The sequence below is a fragment of the Oncorhynchus kisutch genome, linkage group LG18, assembly GCF_002021735.2.
Source record: "Oncorhynchus kisutch isolate 150728-3 linkage group LG18, Okis_V2, whole genome shotgun sequence".
Taxonomy (NCBI): Eukaryota; Metazoa; Chordata; class Actinopteri; order Salmoniformes; family Salmonidae; genus Oncorhynchus; species Oncorhynchus kisutch.
Genome location: NC_034191.2, coordinates 36,679,576 through 36,701,599, shown reverse-complemented (window position 1 = coordinate 36,701,599; position 22,024 = coordinate 36,679,576). Strand labels below are relative to the sequence as shown.

Below are 22,024 nucleotides of genomic sequence, written 5' to 3'. Positions count from 1 at the left end.
GCTGAGATAAGGCAGGGCTTCACCTAGCAAAGACTTATTGATGACCTGGAGCCAGTGGGCTTGGCGACGAATATGAAGCGAGGGCCAGTCAACGAGAACATACAGGTCGCAGTGGTGGGTAGTATATGGGGCTTTGGTGACAAAACGGTTGGCACTGTGATAGACTACATCCAATTTGCTGAGTAGAGTGTTGGAGGCTATTTTGTAAATGACATCACCAAAGTCGAGGATCGGTAGGATAGTCAGTTTTACGAGGGCATGTTTGGCAGCATGAGTGAAGGATGCTTTGTTTGCGAAATAGGAAGCAGGTTCTTGATTTAATTTTGGATTGGAGATGCTTAATGTGAGTCTGGAAGGAGAGTTTATCTAGGTATTTGTAGTTGTCCACATATTCTAAGTCAGAACCATTCAGAGTAGTGACGCTAGACGGGCGGGCAGTTGCGGGCAGCGATCGGTTGAAGAGCATGCATTTAGTTTAACTTGCATTTAAGAGCCATTTGCAGACCCAGTACGCAGACCCACGAGCCACTGTGGCTCTTCATGATGAGATCAGATTTTTTGGTTGCCTGTGGAAGAGAGAGCCAATGGGATAAACACCACCGGTTGCCCTTGGTTTGGTAACCTTGGCCACCCAGGCTAGTTGACACGGTTGACTCCGCCATAAAGGGAATATGGTTGCCTTGACCCTGGGTTACCCACGGTCCAGAGGGAACATCTGAATGGGGTGACCCGCCAGTCAAGGAGCGGCACTCTCCAAAGGGGAGAAGGGGGTAAGAGGTGGGAGAGAGAGGGGTAAAAGCACGGAGGGGAGGGGCAGAGTGCTTTTTTATGAGCGTGTGCCTCTCCGGTTTCTGGGCTGTCTGGCCGCATGGACATAAATTCTCTCTCTCTCTCCCTCTCTCTCCCCCTCTCTCTCTCTCTCATCACCATGTTCTTACAGTACAGTGTTGTCTGTGAACTTATTCTCTCTCAGCCTGTCTGCATTTCTGTCTCCACCTGGTTTGACACTGTACTTCATTCACTACACATAACCCCTCTCTCTCCCACTCAAGCCCTACTCTCCTCTCCATCCCTCCATCATTTCATGTTTCTCTTCGTTTGGAGAAGTCATCACTGCCTTTCGCCATTATCTCATTTTCTCCCCCGTTTCTCTCCCTAGTTCCCTCTCTCTCTCTCCCTCCCTCCCTCCTTCACTCTCCTTATAGATGGAGATTAAGTCTGGGCTGGAGCCCCATCCGTTTCCATGACTGTTTGTTATTAAGGAGATGGATGGAGGCTTGCAGTGCCAGCTCGACGCAGCCGCAATTACAGCAGGTCCAGTGATAGATGGAGGGAGAGCGAGCGAGGGAGGGAGGAGATGGAGAGAGGGAGATAGAGAGAGGGACATCTATCACGCCCTTTAATCTACCTGTCATTGCTCGGGGAAGGCTGGGGAAGGAGGCTGGGCCTTGGGTGAGGTGGGAGGAGGGGGAGTGAGGATGGAAGAGATGAGAACTGGCCAATACAGCGCCTTGACTATTGGTTAAAGGTTTCATACCCTTCTTTTGCTCTGTCCTTCCCCCAAACAATTACATGAAAAGACGCCCTCCAGTACTGCAGTAATTAAATGTCCTCATTAACTAATTGATTGTCTTGAGGTTATTGAATTTCATATTGAATTCCGGGTGTTTGTGTGCCTGTGTGTGTCTGGCTGCTTAAACAGTGTTGCGTCAGATACTGTATGTTGTTACGTTGTTGTGTGGATGTGCGCTGTTGTCTAAATGTTTTTTACATTTTTGCATTGAGATAATTGAATGCACCTTGGAAGTACTGTGCATCTACATGTTTCAAATCCCCAGTACACACATGTGCAAAACACACACATGGATACACAAACACACTCACATCACGCCATCACACATTGTGCTATGGTCCGTGGCCTGCACACACCAACACACACCTGTTGTTATTATCAAAGAAGCGACCACCTTAAGAGAAGTGAACGATAACCCTGCATATATTATGTGTAATTTGACTCGTTTCCCCCCTCAATGTTGGAGAAATATTATGAAAGCTAATCCAAGCCTCTCCTCTCTCTCTCCCCTCCTCCACATTCTCATCTGTCCAGGATAGTGAGGTATGGGATGGAGGGATTAATTCTCTTCCATTGGCCATGGGGATGATAGATGGACAGATGTGGGGAGAAGAAAGAGAGGGGCAAAGGAAAGAAGGGAAGTCAAGAGGTCCATAAATCTGACGGGAACCTGGTCTGCGTCACACATTAAGATCTCCCAGTGCCATGATAACCCAGGCTAGAAATGTAAGTAATGTCAAGAGATGCCATCTGATCTTAACAATCATATCTGAATGGATCTTGGGCGATGGGTCATGATGCAAAGGAAACATTTATTTGTTTTGATCGAGGCTCAGGTTTGAGGACGGAGGCCATAGCAGAACCAGCAGGTTGATCACACTGTTTACAGTTGTGCTTAGCCCCGTTACAAGAGTGACTGTTGGCTCCATTGATAGTGGGACACCTCTCTCCTTCCTCCCAAAGTGTGCACTTGTTCACATTCCTCCACTGATTTGAAAGAAAATGACTGGTATAATAGAAATATGGCGAAACCTCCCTCTAACCCATGCCTCGACCAATCCAAAGTCTTTAGATTTGTGAGAAGTAGTGAGCGTGCGTACACTTCAGGAGATATGATCAGGAAACAGCCATTGTGTAGTTCTACGGTGCAGCGGAGACTGGGGGTTCAGTAACAACACAGACAGTCACGAGAACAGGAACAAAACTGTACACAAAGCAGAGTCAATTAGAGAGTGCTCTCCTCATTGGCCCTCCTGTGCATTAGGGAGCCCATAGGCCAAGAAGGGAGTGTGTGTGTATACATTTGTATATATGTGTGTGTGTGGGGGGGGGGGGCTGTCTATCTGTGTTTGTTTGAGAATGTTTTCAGAACTGTCAGCATGGAAACAGAACATGGTTTGTTTACCCCTAACAACAGACAAGCTGAACATGGAATCATCATCATCAGTTCTTCCTCAAGTGACAGATTAATTTTTCAAGTACAGCACTAGAGGATGCAGTGGAATGCAAACTAGCAAACGTCCCTTTACGGCTACATACACGGATGTCCTTTTATGCAGCACCAAATGTATGTGAGTTAATGTGTGTGCTGTGTCCTTTTGTTTGTCTCCAAATGTGTGCATGCATGCGTGTGGTTGTGCGTGCTCTTAAAGGTGGCTGAGCGTGTACTTGTCTATGCACTTGTGTGTATATTATTGTGTGCTTTTTCAATCATCATCTTGAATCAACTGTAAGCGCAGATGTGCTGTGACCTGACTAAGATCAGATAAAGTGCCCCCCCCCCCCCCAGCTCCATTTGTCATGGGCCAGCTGTCGGGCTGCTGTGATTGGTTGTTGTGGGAGACAGATAGCCGATAGGCTCTGATTAATAGTAGTGGCTCTGGAACTTACTCATTGATCAAGAGAACAGGCGAGGGGGAGGGAGAGGACAGGCGAGGGGGAGGGAGAGAACAGGCGAGGGGGAGGGAGAGTACAGGCGAGGGGGGGGACAGGAGAGGAGGGAGGGAGAGGACAGGCGAGTGGGAGGGAGAGGACAGGCGAGGGGGAGGGAGAGAACAGGCGAGGGGGAGGGAGAGGACAGGCGAGGGGGAGGGAGAGGACAGGCTAGGGGGAGGGAGAGGACAGGCGAGGGGGAGGGAGAGGACAGGAGAGGAGAGGAGGGAGGGAGGGAGAGGACAGGAGAGGAGGGAGAGGACAGGAGAGAGGGAGGGAGAGGACAGGAGAGGGGGAGGGAGAGGACAGGCGAGGGGGAGGAAGAGGACAGGAGAGGACATGCGAGGGGGAGAGAGAGGACAGGAGAGAGGGAGGGTGTGGACAGGAGAGGAGGGAGGGAGGACATGAGAGGAGGGAGGGAATGAGAGAGGGAGAAAAAGCATTCCCTGTCGCTCTGTCAGTGCTTGCTGATTGCATTTGTGTGTGTATGTCGGTGTGCATAGTAAATACATAACGTAACAGATATGGGGTTTGTTGGTCAGAGGCCTAAAAGCACAGTGTTATCATATTTGGTGTAGGCCTATATTACTATAGATGTATAAAATGGGATATAGTAATGTTAATATGTACAAGTATCTCAGAAGGTTGGTCTCTCTCTCTCTGTCTTTACATTGCCAAAGCAAATGGAATAGACAATAAACCAAAGGGACGTAAACAAGGGAAACATTAGTAAAATTTCTCACTAAAGTTTTAAAATAATATATTTAAAATGTTATATTTTTGGCTATGTACAGTCTCGTAACAATGCGCAAGTAGTTTAAGTATGAACAGATAAATAAACAGATAGGTTGTATTTACAATGTGCTCCTGGTGGTCCTTTTCTTGCCCTTTACTGCACAGGGCAGTATTTCACCTAACAGATATGGGAGTTTATCAATGTTTGATATGTTTTCAAATTCTTTGTGGGTCTCTGATCTGTGGGAAATACGTGATCATCTCTCTCTCTGGTCCAGTCTTGGATAACATATGTGTGCCTTTCATTCAAATAAGAATATATGCATGCCAAATAGTCCTTGTATGTACTCACTGTGTGTACTGTACTCACTGTGTGTACTGTACTCACTGTGTGTACTCACTGCAGTTCCAAACCATGAAGTAGTTAAGACCTTTTCATTCCACACAACTATAATTCAAACATCCACCAGAGAGACAAGCACAAGGGAAATGGTGTGTGTGTGTGAGTGAATCGAAGCCACACTGTATGGGTTCACATTGAGAGGGTCTATGTGGGTGGGTACTGTGTGCATGGAAGTATAATACATTTGAGAGTGTGTGTGTTATTATGTGTGTGTGTCCCGGTAAACTAGAAAATAAACTATAGTGTATAAACAAATATAGGAGTTGTGTGCATGGGTGCGTGTGTGTTTGAGCTCTCTCTGTAGGGTGGTCAGTGGTGGGAGGTCGTGACCTGGTCGAATCCGGGGGAGTGGAGATCATCAATCAGCGAGGGGCAGGCCTGAGCAGCAGGACCATCACCACCCCTCCACCACCTCCACCCCACAGGGAAACAGATGGCCTTGGGACAACTGGCTCTTGCTCACCTCTCTCGTAACACACACACACACACACAATGATGTAGACAAAAAAATGACACATACATACATACATGCACACATGACAGGATCCACACACTTACAGATCAGATACCCACACACCAACAGTGCAAAATAATGAATCACACACAAAGACACACATGGTGCTAAATATCTCAACATATACAGGCACATTGTTTATGTCAATGTATTCATGAAGACCACACAAACATGCATGTAAACCAACTCAAACACAATAGTGTTTTTATTTGCTGGATATTTGCCATTGACTGGGAATATGTGTATGGCATTAGCGCCCCCTGCTGAGAGTAAAGATTAAAACAATTAAAAAAGGGATATTTTACTCAAAACTATCTTAAGAGTATTTAGCCATTTGAATATCATTTATAATCACCACAGTTTTTGCTCTGTACTGGAAGCGCACCATCTCGACAACTCGACTGCTGACATTTTTCTGGGATTGTAGTAACTGGACTAACGAGCAAAATGCTAACAACTGTTTTTGGGTTGAAATGAATTTAAAATGAATTTTAGTCAAAGACAAAATCCCGCAATCCACAGAAATCAGACACCAGATTATCAGCAAACTGATGATCATTTTCAAGCTCACAGGATTAAACAAAATGAACTCCTAGGTGGTAAGGGTAGGCAAGAACACATCTACCATGCTGATCCTCAACACTGGGCCCCCTCATTGGTGCGTGCTTAGTCCCCTCCTGTACTCCCTGTTCACCCACGACTGCGTGGCCAAGCACGACTCCAACACCATCATTAAGTTTGCTGACGACACAACAGTGGTAGGCCTGATCACCGACAACGATGAGACAGCCTATAGGGAGGAGGTCAGAGAGGTGTGGTGCCTGGACAACAACCTCTCCCCAAATGTGAGCAAGACAAAGGAGTTGATCGTGGACTATAGGAAAAGGAGGGCCGAACAGGCCCCATTAACATTGATGGGACTGAAGTGAAGCGGGTCTAGAGTTTCAAGTTCCTTGGTGTCCACATCACCAACAAACTATCATGGTCCAAACACACCAAGACAGTTGTGAAGAGGGCACGACAACACCTTTTCCCCCTCAGGAGACTGAAAAGATTTGTTATGGGTCCCCAGATCCTCAAAAAGTTATACAGCTGCACCATCGAGAGCATCCTGACCGATTGCATCACCGCCTGGTATGGCAACTGCTCAGCATCTGACAGTAAGGCTCTACAGACGGTAGTGCGCACTGGGCCAAGCTTTCAGCCATCCAGGACCTATATACTAGGCGGTGTCAGAGGAAGGTCCAAAAAATGGTCAAAGACTCCAGTCACCCAAGTCGTAGACTGTTCTCTCTGCTCAGCAAGTGGTACCGGAGCGCCAAGTCTTGGACCAAAAGGCTCCTTAACAGTTTCTACCCCCAAGCCATAAGACCCCCCCCCCCCCCCCCCCCCCTTTGTTTTTAAACTGCTGCCACTCGCTGTTTATTATCACATTACACATTTCCTCGACTAACCCATACACCGGCACATTGACTCGGTACCGGTACCCCCTGTGTATAGCCTCATTATTGTTATGTTACTTTATTGTGTTCATTTTTATTATTATTATTTTTTTTTTTACTTTAGTTTGTTTAGTAAATATTGTGAGAAGAAGAACTATATTTCTTGAACTGCATTGTCGGTTAAGGGCTTGTAAGTAAGCATTTCACAATAAGGTCTAAACCTGTGTATGTGACAAATATTTGATTTGATTTGAAAAGATCAACACAAGCTACAAAGCAATCCAGAATACATTCAGATGATGCATTGTCTGAGATAAAAGATCAACACTGAGATAACTTCACTGAATCTAGACACAGGAAAATGCCTGTGTGCAGAGGCTGTAAACTTTTGAACACTAGATAATGTTAAAGTCATCTTATACTGAGACTCTCTGGTTAGCTATAATAGTATGTAGCTAGAAAACTTAAATACTGTGTACAGCATTATAAGTGTTTCCCAAATTACTAAAACTGCCTATCAGTGGCGATTTTAGCATGTAAATCTTGGTGGGGCTAAAAAATGAAATGAGTAATGCATGCGAGCAAAGCCACTACACAACACTAAACAATACGTTAATTACACTTTACCACTGCTACACCTGGCTATCAGCAGAGTTCATTCAGTCTCATTTGCTGCCTTTTAAAAAAACATAGCTGATATGGCTGACTTGCTTAAACAAATGTGGTTTCTACTGACAATTGAGATGTACAAACTATGGGATCATTTTTTAAAATTTTACTAGGCAAGTTAGCTAAGAACTCATTCTTATTTTCAATAATGGCCTAAGAACAGTGTGTTAACTGCCTTGTTCAGGGGAAGAACGACAGATTTTTACCTTGTCAGCTCGGGGATTCGATCTTGCAACCTTTCGGTTACTAGTCCAACGCTCTAACCACTAGGCTACCTGCCACCCCATAAGTGGACAACAAGCGGATAAGAAGCAATCCGTAATTCCGATTAAGACATTAATGAGTGAGATAGGACGGACGTAGTCAAATTCAGGCTCCCGAGTGGCGCAGCGGTCTAAGGCACTGCATCTTAGTACAAGAGATGTCACTACAGTCCCTGGTTCAAATCCAGGCTGTATGACATCCGGCCGTGACTGGGAGTCCCATAGGGCAGCGCACAATTGTCCCAGCATCGTCCAGGTTTGGCAGGGGTAGACCGTCATTGTAACTAAGAATTTGTTCTTAACTGACTTGCCTAGTTAAATAAAGGTTCAATTTAAACCATTTACATTTAAAAATATAACTATTTGATCTGCACTTTTGAAATGTACAGCGACAGATTCCAGAAAATTACAGGGTTCTCCTTTACAGTGTACACCAAGTCAGAACTATAGGATAAATAAAGGGGGCATAGAAGCAGACATGGAAGCGCTTACAATATTCTCAAAAACAGGTTATAGGCTACATGTGCACCACCAAGTCAGAACAGTATGTAAAATTAAGAGGTGAAAATAGACCAAATGATTAGGGTGAGGCACATGGCCTACTAACAGCTTACTACACAACATACACTTAGTATTACTTTCTTAGCTACAGTAACATATCTCCCTGTCATATTACATCCTTTATGCAGCAGCATACAATACATGTTTGGACTCATCTTGTTGTGCTCACTTGAACAGGAAGGTGGCGCTGTGGTCCTTCGTGGGCAAATTTAGTCATCAAACTTTGTCATCAGTCTGCTATTCTCTGGATTTATGGTGCTTTCAAGAAACCTGGGAACTCAGAAAAAAAAGGTTCAATCATGATGACGTCAGGTCTACCCTTAGACTTGGCAGTGACGCAGTGTCCTCAGGAGTGACAGAACACTGAGCCAATCGCAGTGCAACGCTCTGCATTTTATTCTGGCTTGCCACACCACCACAGAAAGCACTGAGCTAGGCTGAAACACCTGCATTTACTTAAGAAAACAAAATAGTGACCATGTTTGTGTGCTGCTTTATTAACTCAATAATTTATATATATTTTTTATAATGTTAGCAAACTGATATATAACACGTATTAATGCCAAAATAAAAAAAATTATAAGTCCCAAAAATACAAATACAAATTATTATTTGTATTTTTTAGCTAAAAATGTGGGGCTCAAAACACGTGGGGCTCTGCCTCACCTGCCCTGAAACTTATATACTGGAGTGAATTCAAGCACACTATAAAAACTGAAGAAAAACACTAGAAAAACGTTAGAAAAACCACCAAAAGAACCTTAGAGGACCTGACCCAATGGTCATATGATCATCATGGGAATAAACATGAAGAGATGGGCTCAGGAAACAGGACCATGTGATTCACTGCCCAAAGTTTGCCACACACAAACAAGCACATGCACACACACACATAAAATGATTTGCTGTAGGGGCCATAGTTGTGGTTATAGTAATGGTACATGTGTAATATGAGCACGGAGCTACAAGAAGAGGAGAAGGGGTCACCGCAGTACAACCAGGTCAGATCAGTTTGATGGGCTGAGTGATGGTCATGACAGTCAGATGATCAGGTGACCTGCCGTTGGGTCCATCAGCCCACAAGCTTCCAGGCAGCTTCCTTCAGCCACTTGGCAACCTTCCTCTCAATGGCCTGACAAACAGAGACAAAAGACAGATCAGGTTGAGGGAAAGTTTTCAAATAATATAGACTATGGGGCAGTTTCCTGGACACAGATTAAGATTAGTCCTCGACTAAAAAGCTATTGACCATTGACCATGCTTTTTTGTTTTTGGGAAACCGGCCCAAAGTGTTCAATTGAGACACACTGTACAGTTCTGAAGCATACATTTTCTTCATGTTCCGCCAAAGCTCACAGTCAGTGTCTCTCTCAGTTACATCAATTCAGTGTTGTCTAGCCTGCTGCGTGCCGTACCTTGCGTGCCTGTTTCAGGGCGGGGCGGTCTGCGACGCCATCGGGGTTCATGTCGGCACAGTGGGCGGTGCCCTCGATGAGGATGGTCATGTCTTTGTCCTCCTTGTCCAAGTCCTCTTCCAGGACGCTGAGCTCGTGCCAGGGGTCAATGTCACCTGACAGAGGTCACAGACCAGAAGGACAGGTCATATACTGACTGTCACACAGAGGAGGCTGGTGGGAGGAGCTATAGGAGGGTGGGCTCATTGTGGCTTCCATACGCTTGATGTTTTTGATCCTGTTCCATTGATGCCATTCCAGCCATTACATTGAGCCCGTCCTCCTATACCTCCTCCCACTAACCCCCTCTGATGTCACACAATCACTCACATAGACACATTACATTGATTCACTGCCAGTGGGTTTAAATTACACTATGATGAAATGAGAGGTCAGGGTTTAAACCTCCAACCTCATCTATCTATCTATCTATCTATCTATCTATCTATCTATCTATCTATCTATCTATCTATCTATCTATCTATCTATCTATCTATCTAGTGGTTGGGCAAGTAACCGAAAGGTTGCTTGTTCGAATCCCAGATCCAGCGAGGTGGAAAAATCTGATTCAGGGGGGCTGGGTTTAAATACTGAAGACACATTTCAGCTGAATTAATTCAGTTGTGCAGCTGACAAGGTATCCCTTATCTACTGTATCTATCTGTGAAGTCTCTGCTCACCATTGACATAGAGCACCCTGTCGGTGTCGGGGTGGTCTCCTCCATAGTACTTGTTGGTGAAGGCGATGTGTCCGGGCAGACTGTGCTGGGGGATGTTGAACACCTCAGGACACAGGTCGGTCTGAGCCTGCAGGGTCAGCATGCGGGAGAAGGGACAGCTGGCGTCCTCACACGTCTGGACTGTCACAACCAAACAATGATGAGGTAAGCCATAGAAATACAATGAATTCCTATTGAATGATGACCGGTAGTTCTATTTCTGTAATGTAAGATACAGCTGAGTGGCTATGGGCATATAGTAATACTGATCATATAATGAGTGATACTGTACTAAAGAGTGGGAGCTTTGTACAGCTAGTGTTAATGCACTGGGCTTATGAAGGTGCTGCTTAAGGGGAAATGAACTCTGGACCTGTTTTCTTTACCCTCCAGTGGCGTGAGCAGTCAACACCCTGACTGAAGCATCTACCTCGGTTATACTAGAGGACTTGAGCTTGGTAAATGTAGTGGGGTTCAAAATGATTGACATCCTTGATAAAGATGAGCATTAAATTATTCAAATACTGAGCTATGCTACAAAAAATATGGGGAAATTATATTATTTTGGAGGTTGGCATGACTTGGGGGTATGATCTTTGGCCCTCTTTAACGTTCTCAATCATCATTATTCACGATTCATTCAGAATTATCCCTAATCATTGTAGCATCCACATGACTGTAGATGTATTTAGAAACATTCTTATTATCTATGCTTATTTATAATAAAGTGACTCCAAAATGACACAATGTTATTTACCATTCATTTCTATAGGGCACAAAATAATCTGAAACAACCAGAACGAACTGAAAATACATCCAACAAGTTTGTAGAGTCACAAGCTTGATGTAGGGATATGCGACCAAATACTAACCATTTGATTAGTTTATCTATAAGAATTATTAGGGGTGTGAATCATTTAGACCCCTACCTTCTAGAGAAAAAAATGCATTACTTGGTAAACAAAATCTCTTTCTCTTGAGCAATTGTTTTAGTATAAAATAATATAATTTCCCATATTCTTTTTGCATACTGAATTATTTATTTTATGTGGTCATTATTGTTCATCTTTATCAAAAGGCATGAATAATTTCGGACCTCACTGTTTCTCCTCTAGGACTGACGGTGTTGTGTGGTGGAGTGTTACTCACAGAAGCCGAACTCGGTGCAGGTCTGGTAGTACCACTGTCTCTCTCCATTGTAGGCAGAGTCCAGATTGGTGTCACTCAAGTCTTTGATGGTCTGCTTGTGGGACGCATCCAGACAGGGCTCCTCGCCAGTGGCACGGTCTATCTAATAAACGCACACACATAAATATGCATGCACACAAACACAGTAACAGTGTTCTGACTGTTCTGCATCAGTCAAGGCTTGGGGATGCACAACTGTAGTTCAATACAGCCCTCTGCTGGTTAATCAAAGAATTGTCACTGTGGGGCTGTGTGTGTGTGAGAGGCTGTGTGTGTGTGTGTGTGTGTGGGGGGGGGGGGGGGGGGGCTGTGCGTGTGTGGGGGGGTGGGGGCTGTGTGTGTGTGGGGCTGTGTGTGTGTGTGGGGGGGGGGGGATACCTAGTCAGGTGTACAACTGATTGTGTGTGTGTGTATATGTGTGTGTGTGCATACATTTGTGTGTGCGTGTGTTTGAATATGTACAATACACCTAATACCTGCACCAGTTTGATCAGCCGGTCGTAGGCCTCAGTCGCCGAATCGAAGGTCTCTGTCTCATTGGTCATGATGTCACAGAGCTCCTCAATAGTCAGGATGCCCCCCTCCTCGTTGTACGCCACAGTTCCCATGATGATGTCAGCCAGGCTCTGCATCAGCTCAATCTGGTCCTCCAGATCCTCAGGAGTCTCACAGCACCCAAAGTCCTTCCCAACCTCAGTGGCGTTCCCCGCAAACAGGGCGGCCTCCACGGCAGCAAAGGCCTCCCAGATGTCCCCCAAACACTGAAGGAGAGAGCGAGAAAGAGGGGGGTGGAGAGACAGCGGAGAGAGAGAGACAGTAACAAGGAGACAGAGAGAGTCAAATCACACAGCAGAAGACTCATACAGTCAGACACTCCAACACATGATTTCAAGCGCCCACATCTACTGTAAATGTTCTCAAACCTTATCTGAACCTCCAACGTCCTCGTCTGCAAGACTTAGACCCACCACCTATAAGAGAGCAACACCACGGTTTGTTTCCACCGTTTGTCTGTACAGCTGAACATCACATCTACCATGCTATTAACAGTTAATAGTATGTCTACTACTATTACTATTACTATTATTACTACTGGTACCAATACTACTACTACAAGTAGTACTAATGATGAGATCTTTACTTTGTTGAAGGCGGAATAGTCCAGTTTGGCTTTGACAGGAGCGGAGGAGGCCACAGCACCGTAGACCAGGTGGGGGAACTGGAAGAGCAGGAACAGAGAACATGATTTACTATTATTACCATGTAACACTGCTGTCCAGTCCTAAGTATAAATAAAGACCTTTCCCCTGAGCCAGGCAGACAAGGCTCCAGCATAGGAACCTCCGAAGCTGATCCAGGTATTTTTGTCGGAGAGGTCAAAGCGATCGCTGATGTATTGATGGAATTCTGCGATGTCGGCGAGACTGGAAACCAAGAGATGGCAGAGAAAATTTAATTTAATCTCTGCCCAATTCAAGCCCACTCAAAAGCGCTCAGCATTTACATTTGGTTGAGTTGTCAACTAATATGAATTCAACATGAAATCCCCAAAAAATTCACCATGCCATTGGATTTAGGTTCAAAGAAAAAAATGCAAAATTCCCTCACATTGATGACTTTTTGCAAATCCAATCAGTTTTCCACATTGATTCAACGTCATCACATTGACTCCCTCCTCCCACCAGTACTCACGCCTGCTGGCTGGACAGGTCTCCCAGGTTCTCAGTCTCCAGGCCGTTTTTGTTGATGCTCTCGCCGTAGAAACGATGCTCCAGGGCCACAAGCAGGGCCCCGTGCTCCTCAGCCATGTCCACATGGTGGCCTACAGATACACACAAAGCAGGAGCAAGGGAGAAAAAGGGGGAGGTTAAGAGTTGGTAGAGGTATCAACAAGACAAAAACCAAAGAACAGGCATTGACTTGTAACTAAATACAAGTATCATATTCATAACACCTATGTAAGCCTAACTTATCGTGTCAATGCATTTCCACTTTCTTTTCATATTACTTAAGAGCGTGACGGGGGAGATTTGTGTTTACCTGCCAGCACATCGAACTCAGAGATGGGGCCCTCCCCTCCGATGAACAGGAACACTGGGCCATGAGGACGCTCCCAATAGGCTTCATTCACTAAAAACCTCTGAGAGAGAGAGAGGGTGAGAGAAAGGGAGAGGAAGCGAGAGAATAAGAGAACAACAAAACAAACTGCAAATGCATTCAACAAGTTTCTAGTCACAAGCTGTAGTCATTGCATGCTAGGAATGACACCAAATACTACACTTTTGAATATTTAAATACACATATAAGTGAATGTGTCCTAATACTTTTGGTTCCCTAAAATGGGGGGGCTATGTACAAAAAGTGCTGTCACCCTATGGATGAAAATTAACTTCAAATGAAAGCTGACAGTCTGCACGTTGACCTCATAGTCTTTGTACCATTTAAAATCAAAAGTGCTGGAGAACAGAGCCAAAACAACAAAAAATATGTCACTGTACAAATACTTTTGGATCTCACTGTCGGTGCATGTTTCGATGGTGCATCACCTGAGGAAAGGTTTTATCGTTTTGACTGTCGAAATGGTCCAGGGGTTGGTGAATTTTCCCGTCTCTCACTTCGCATATGGGTTTATGACCGTTGACTGCGCTCATCAGCACATTCTTCTTCGCTTTTTCATACTGAATTTTACGCACGCGCTCCTTAATCTTCCTCAGAACTCGTCCTATGAAATATAAAATGTGATATGACATATCAAAAGACCAGTGGTGGAAAAAGTACACAATTGTCATACTTGAGTCAAGTTTAGATACCTTAATAGAAAGTTACTCAAGTAAAGTCACCCTGTAAAATACTACTTGAGTAAAAGTTTAAAAGCATTTGGTTTTAAATATACTTAAGTATCAAAAGTACATTTAATTGCTAAAATATACTTAAATAGCAATAGTAAAAGTATAAATCATTTCACATTTCGTATATTAACAAAATCGGACGGCGCCATGTTCTTGTTTTTAAAATGTATGGATAGCCAGGGGCAGACTCCAACACTGAGACATTATTTACAAAATATGCATTTGTGTTTAGTTGAGTCCGTCAGGCCATAGACAGTACTGATGACCACGTGTTCTCTTGATAAGCGCGTGAATTTCACACTTTTCCTGTCCTGCTAAGCATTCAAAATGTAATGAGTTATTTGGGTTGTCAGGGAAAATGTATGGAGTAAAAAGTACAGTATTTTCTTTAGGAATGTAGTGAAGTAAAAGGAAAGTTGTCAAAAATATAAATAGTAAAGTATAGACACCCCCCAAAACTACTTAAGTAGTACTTTAAAGTATTTTTACTTAAGTACTTTACACCACTGCAAAAGACGAGAGGGACACAGGACGGGCAAAGATAGAGATAAAGACGCATATAGAGCTAAATTACGCGCGTAGTTGTTGGTCAAACCACGAGAGCCTCCTGAGACTTGAAAATCAGAATGTGCACATATTCCACTCCATAACAATTACTACAATTATCTTTCACATTTCGTTCTACAAAAATTGCTGTCAAAACGTGTCACGGATCTTTTTACGATTGGATACAATTTTGTTTTAATTCCGATGGCCTCAGCACATCGCTTTTGCTCATAAAGTATAATCCTCTGCCACCCTCTTATCGGTCTAATTCATATTCGACAGCCAATCCCATGTTTATTTTATTTTCATGAGTTTTATTATAATTCAATACATACTTAAAGTAATAATAAACCATGTAGTCAGGAACAGAATCAACTTTTCCAGATATAGAAGCGGCTCAATTTCTAAGTAGCATTTTGCATAATTATCTAATTATAGCCTATACATCAGCCAATTTCGTTTCTCTGAACACGACAATTTTATTGATTCACCTCAATATTTAAAACTATAGGCCTATACATTAAAATTATATTTGACCAAAGTGTATATTATATTAGCCCATAGAGATACAAGGATGCACTTTCATGCTAGGTTTAGGACCTAATATTAAAGCTTTAAGAAACCACAGCTGATGTATAAACAATCTTAAAATGATCAACTTTTGTTTCAATACAAGCATCATGAAACCTCTAACACAATACTTTAACTTGGTGAAAAACAGTTTTTTTAAACCCAACTTGCTTACCACTTGTTCCATGTGGTTTCTTCATGAAATGACATCTTCCTAAATATTTGTTTAAATGATTAATTTTGTGTATGGTTTCCTAGAAACAAGGGTTCCTCAACCTACCCCACTTTGCCATCTCATGAATCTGATAATTGAAGTTTTTTTTTTTTTAAATGCTCAGGTCATTATGGATCGTTAACGTACCAGAATAGACGGAGTTGATAAGGAGAAGAAGGATGATACAACGGCTGGGAGACAAAAGCATCTTCAGGCCTCCAACTACGACCTCTGACCTACTGATATAGGTCTACACTATGGTCAGACCACCTTGCCGTCTCAATGCAAGGACAATTTCTGCTTTTAAGGCGTGACCAAAGTTTTTAATCCACCCACCCCAGGGCTCCCCTGATGCCCACTGTGCGTATTTATAGTCAACAAATTGGCAATGAATAATGCGGCAAGTGAGTCTGGGCAATAGGCATATCTCCTCCAACGGTGGCAGTGGTCCAAACTGGAACGCGACGCTATGAGCATTTGCTTGGTGAAAGATGCTTAAGTTTCATATTTAGGTTTTGAATTGTATGCTCAAAGCCTCAAACTCAGCACAAACACTTAACATGTAGAAACAGGGCACTTTGGCTCAGTTCATTTCTAGTGTTATGATGCAATCATTTATGTACATTTACAAGAGTGTGAGGGTGGTTGGTAGAGTATCCAACCTGAATCCTGCATGCAGAGCCAGCAAGAGAGGACACTAACACATCTTTACAGACAGCTCTGCTTTGGGAGATTCATACAGACAAAAAGGCACCAACACACAAACATATGCAGTCAGGAGGCAAAATAGATCATTTTTACATTTCTTAATAAATTGATAGTTGATCATTTTGGCAATGGCCCTTTGTCAAACACCCCAAACTACATCTAACTTCCATTATACTGGACGCAGAGACATAACAATTGTATACACTAGTTCATTTGACTCTGGTTAAGTAGATAAAGTAATTCCTTTCCTTTAACTTTCTACACCACCCCTGCATCCATTCCCCTTCTCCCCCTGACTTTCCATCGGCTAAGAAAAGTTTAACTCCGGCCTCTTTCTGCAGCTCAGCTTCAGAGCCTGGAGAAAGTTATTGTTTTAGGACTCTTCTTCTCCACGGAGGCCACAGCTGACTTCATGACATCCTCCGTCTGCAGCATGCTCATGTTCCACGTTGCCTGAAGACCGAAGGAAAGAGAGACTGAATTCTTGTTTCAGTGAATAATTCATTCCATTTTTTTTTTTACATGTCAGATTTTGGTCTTCCAATGATATCTACTTTATAAAATGTGCCCCCTGGTAGGATACAGAGTTACCCACCCACCTTATCAGAAAACTACACTTGTTTAAGAGACCCATGGTTATCTGGGTTTGTGTTTTTGTTAGCCTGTGTTGTTTCCATGCTGATGTGTGTGGTGTTGTGAGCATCCTTGTAGTATTGAGCCTCACCATGTAGTTCAGGCCCTCTGCCACACTGTGGTCTCTGGAGTAGATCAGGTTGACCTTGGTTCCCTGGACAGCCACAGGGCTGCTATCTCCCCTGCCATCTCCAGAGCTCCAGCCATCATCACCTCCTTGTCCGGAAATACGCGGCTACACAGGGAAAGAGTGTATGAATACACAAAACCAACACGCATACGCAACAAATACACACACTTTGTATCCATACCTGACTAATCCACTTTCCTTGGCCTCATCAGCGTACATCTTCCTCACTGTCAGAGCCAACTCATTCACCAGGCTGGAGAGGCAGGAAGATTATACAATACTTGGCAGTACTCAGTGTTCCTGGGTGTATGTATGCAAGCTAAGGGACTACCACGCAGCATTGTGTTGTAATGAAAGCATATCAAATGCTTGCTCTTACCTGCGGCTCCCAATGACTTTAGGTAGGCGCTGCAGAGTGCCAATGTCAGCTGCTAGGCCAATATCCACTTCCTGTAAGAGAGGCAGACCTTTTACATCACTCAGAGATACAATGCAGAACGCACATGTACATGTTTCTCATCATTCTGCCTATCCTTTACTATGAGAGTCCCCCTGGGGGCTGCTACAGAAAACACATGAAAGCAGCTACCAGTGTGGGCAATTGTAGACGGTGCAATTTTAGCCCTTTTATGCAGCGATTTTGCAGTCCCAGACAAACTGTCCACGTCGTGGGCAAATTCTTAGGTCGTAAACGATTGTTGGACGTCTCGGCTCGTTCGGTGTGACAGGGTCTAGGTCTGCCGATTAAGTACCACTACGTGCGGTCCAGCGGAGGCTGCTGAGGGGAGGACTGCTCAAAATAATGGCTGAAATGGAGTGAATGGAATCAAACACACGAAAACATGTTTGATACTATTCCGTTCATTATGAGCCGTCCTCCCCTCAGCAGAATCCACTGGTGCGGTCCGACAAAGTTCTGGCAGTGTCAGATTTGTTTTGCCTTTATCATGTAGTGTGGCTGATGTTACGAGCCGATCGTGGTGATTGTCCAATAGGAACACTGAGTGTGCACCCAATAATACGATAGTGAATAGCCAGATAAATATAATAGTTGGATCTAAACATTTACATGCTGTGCAAGAAGAGCGATTTCCCTAATAATCTGGTTTACATGACATTTGAAATCAGGTTACCTGATGGGATTTTGATAAATGCTCAAAATCGCCAATCAAAATAAGCATTCTACCACAGTGACATTGTTATTCTGGGGAAGCGTATTTGATTCAGAGTTTGGACATATAAAGTTTGTATGTGAAAACTTAAAGTAGGTGTCTTAGAAATAGTTTTCTGCACATAAGCATAGTTAGGCTTGCGCTGCAGGCACATGTGCAGATTAAATACACAGCTGCAGTTGATGTCGGCTGACATAGCCTCGCAAGCATATCGCAGAATGAAGACAGAACTGAAGCAAATTGTTCAATCTGGCCAGTTTGATACAAAGACTTTAATTTGGTTACATCGCAGTGTGACGTGATAATCGTAAAAGGATGCATCCGACGTACAGTCTGTACATGCCTTTAGATGTCCCATGGTCCTCGTGGAGTTGATCATTGGGGATATTTAAGCCCACTTACCTTCACCTGAAACCAGGCATCCTGAGTGCAGAGACGGATATCACAGGCTGTGATCAGATCCACTCCTAAAGGAACACACGTTATAGCATGACAAGCCGTTACAGTTTTATTGCAGAACACCTTCACGGGAGAAGAGAATCACATTTGGAAAGAATAAATAATATATGAAAGCTTTTGCAAGACTTCACGGTCACAAGCAAATCAGTAATATACCCCCAAAGCTCACCTCCAACACAATCTCCCTGCACTGCCACAACCACAGGCTTCAGACACTACAAGAAAGGGGATGGTGGAAAAGAGAGAGAATGCATTTGCCTACTTGTCCACTATCAATCCCTAACATATTGGACATGAGTAAGTATTTCACAAGTTCATATAGACCTTCTCAATGACGGTGAAGGTTTCCTGGTACATGGCGATGATGCGTCGCATGTTCCAGGAAGTCCTGGCCATGTCGTCCCCCTCAGGCTGTAAGACTTCACTGGCCATGTCCATGAAGTCAACGCCTACACACAGTCATAATCCGAAATATATACACTGCTCAAAAAAATAAAGGGAACACTTAAACAACACAATGTAACTCCAAGTCAATCACACTTCTGTGAAATCAAACTATCCACTTAGGAAGCAACACTGATTGACAATAAATCTCACATGCTAGACAACAGGTGGAAATTATAGGCAATTAGCAAGACAGCCCCAATAAAGGAGTGGTTCTGCAGGTGGTGACCAAAGACCACTTCTCAGTTCCTATGCTTCCTGGTTGATGTTTTGGTCACTTTTGAATGCTGGCGGTGCTTTCACTTTAGTGGTAGCATGAGACAGAGTCTACAACCCACACAAGTGGCTCAGGTAGTGCAGCTCATCCAGGATGGCACATCAAAGTGAGCTGTGGCAAGGTTTGCTGTGTCTGTCAGCGTAGTGTCCAGAGCATGGAGGCGCTACCAGGAGACAGGCCAGTACATCAGGAGACATGGAGGAGGCCGTAGGAGGGCAACAACCCAGCAGCAGGACCGCTACCTCCACCTTTGTGCAAGGAGGAGCAAGAGGAGCACTGCCAGAGCCCTGCAAAATGACCTCCAGCAGGCCACAAATGTGCATGTGTCTGCTCAAACGGTCAGAAACAGACTCCATGAGGGTGGTATGCGGGCCCGACGTCCACAGGTGGGGGTTGTGCTTACAGCCCAACACCGTGCAGGACGTTTGGCATTTGCCAGAGAACACCAAGATTGGCAAATTCGCCACTGGCGCCCTGTGCTCTTCACAGATGAAAGCAGGTTCACACTGAGCACATGTGACAGACGTGACAGAGTCTGGAGTCGCCGTGGAGAACGTTCTGCTGCCTGCAACATCCTCCAGCATGACCGGTTTGGCGGTGGGTCAGTCATGGTGTGGGGTGGCATTTCTTTGGGGGGCCGCACGTGCTCACCAGAGGTAGCCTGACTGCCATTAGGTACCGAGATGAGATCCTCAGACCCCTTGTGAGACCATATGCTGGTGCGGTTGGCCCTGGGTTCCTCCTAATGCAAGACAATGCTAGACCTCACGTGGCTGGAGTATGTCAGCAGTTCCTGCAAGAGGAAGGCATTGATGCTATGGACTGGCCGCCCTTTCCCCAGACCTGAATCCAATTGAGCACATCTGGGACATCATGTCTCGTTCCATCCACCAACGCCACGTTGCACCACAGACTGTCCAGGAGTCCGCCACCTCATCAGGAGCATGCCCAGGCATTGTAGGGAGGTCATACAGGCACGTGGAGGCCACACACACTACTGAGCCTCATTTTGACTTGTTTTAAGGACATTACATCAAAGTTGGATCAGCCTATAGTGTGGTTTTCCACTTTTATTTTGAGTGTGACTCCAAATCCAGACCCCCATGGGTTGATAAATTTGATTTCCATCGATAATTTGTGTGATTTTGTCAGCACATTCAACTATGTAAAGAAAGTATTTAATAAGAATATTTCATTCATTTAGATCTAGGATGTGTTATTTTAGTGTTCCCTTTATTATTTTGAGCAGTGTATATTTTTTTCCTGTTGTTTGGTGTATTGCTGGTACATCCTATTGATAAGCATCACCCAGTTCAACATGAAACAATTGTAAGCCTTTGGGAAACATCTTACCAGCTGTGAAAAATTCTCCAGCACCTGAGACAACCACCCGGCAATCCAGGTCCCCAGCGATCTGTGTAAAGCACTCCATTTCTCTGAGAGAAAATACATTTAAGAAATATAGGATTCACATAAATTCATGAACAGTGCTGTAAAGCTGGATTACACAAAAGTACAACTAGAAACAGGAACGCTTCAGCTGTGTTCAAGTAGTGGTGTTTGGGCCAGGTGTTAGCCCCAGAAGGCTTTATACGTGGCATTGCGTTTCTCTGGTCGGTGCAGCTCTACGTGAGTGACAGCTGTGGCAGGTTGCAGGTGGACTAACAGACAGGGTGGTAAAAGGAGGAGTGGGGCCCCCAGAAGAATAGGCCCTTACAGCACTGAGACCAGGTAGCCACAGACTCCTGTCTAATGATCAGCACCCAAATGAGAGGTAGGGAACAGGGTTGATTGTATTTCATTTGTATTCTAAGAAAAATTAATTGAATTAGAGCAACATAGTTCACGTTATTTGCACTGTTTTTGACCTAAGACCTGCTTAACCACCCCTATTCAGAATAGTGTTGCATGGTATTCAACTTTCACCTACTTAGCCAAGACGCTAACCAGTTTAGTATTAGCTAGCAATTTAGCCAAGTGTTGACATCTAAGTAATAATCTATAGCCAAATTAGTTAACTACAGTAGCTAGCTAGAGAATCTGGTCCCGGTCTCCAATAATTATGTTGCCAATGACTTTTCCTGATGTCAGGTGGCTAGCCTTGCTAATTGAATGGATGCGACCTGTGCACAAAACATACATTTAGCTAAAGTTAACGTTTTAGAGCGGACAACCCCATGCATTTTACACTCAATCCTGTACACTTACTTTTCATGAGCGCTGATCAGGTAAATAATGGTATTGCCATTTGATTAAATCAACGAGAGTAAGGAAACAAACTAAAGGCGCCAGTCGGTCTAACGTGGCTTGTCAGTTGTAGTACGGCAGCTAACTGGCTGACAAGTATTGTTGTTCACAGCTAGCATAATGCAAAAAAATATATACAGAAAAGCAGACAACGGTGTTCACTATTACTGTGAACAAAGAACCCATGCTGTAAATACGACACTCAATATCCGTTCCATTATTCTAGGCGCCATAACATTTGAGTTACGGGATGGAGGAAGGCTTAAAAAAAGCATTCAATGGGGCAGGATAGATGAGCGTTTCCAATTATGGGGGAAATAAT

General features: G+C 44.1%; 1 protein-coding gene and 1 pseudogene across 1 annotated transcript; both read right to left on the bottom strand.

The window, feature by feature from the left end:
• Positions 1 to 8,472: 8,472 nt before the first annotated feature.
• LOC109909377 (serine protease 16) lies at positions 8,473 to 16,652 on the bottom strand. The gene is made up of 12 exons (XM_020508437.2): positions 15,780 to 16,652; positions 14,000 to 14,175; positions 13,494 to 13,593; positions 13,146 to 13,275; positions 12,754 to 12,877; positions 12,595 to 12,672; positions 12,377 to 12,424; positions 11,930 to 12,214; positions 11,415 to 11,556; positions 10,227 to 10,406; positions 9,508 to 9,662; positions 8,473 to 9,224 (listed from the first exon to the last, which is right to left on the bottom strand). Exons 1-12 carry the CDS (start codon positions 15,838 to 15,840, stop codon positions 9,165 to 9,167), a joined length of 1,539 nt encoding a protein of 512 aa, XP_020364026.1. The 5' UTR covers positions 15,841 to 16,652; the 3' UTR covers positions 8,473 to 9,164.
• On the bottom strand, positions 16,051 to 21,999 carry LOC109909628 (delta(3,5)-Delta(2,4)-dienoyl-CoA isomerase, mitochondrial-like; annotated as a pseudogene).
• Between the last annotated feature and the right edge of the window lie 25 nt (positions 22,000 to 22,024).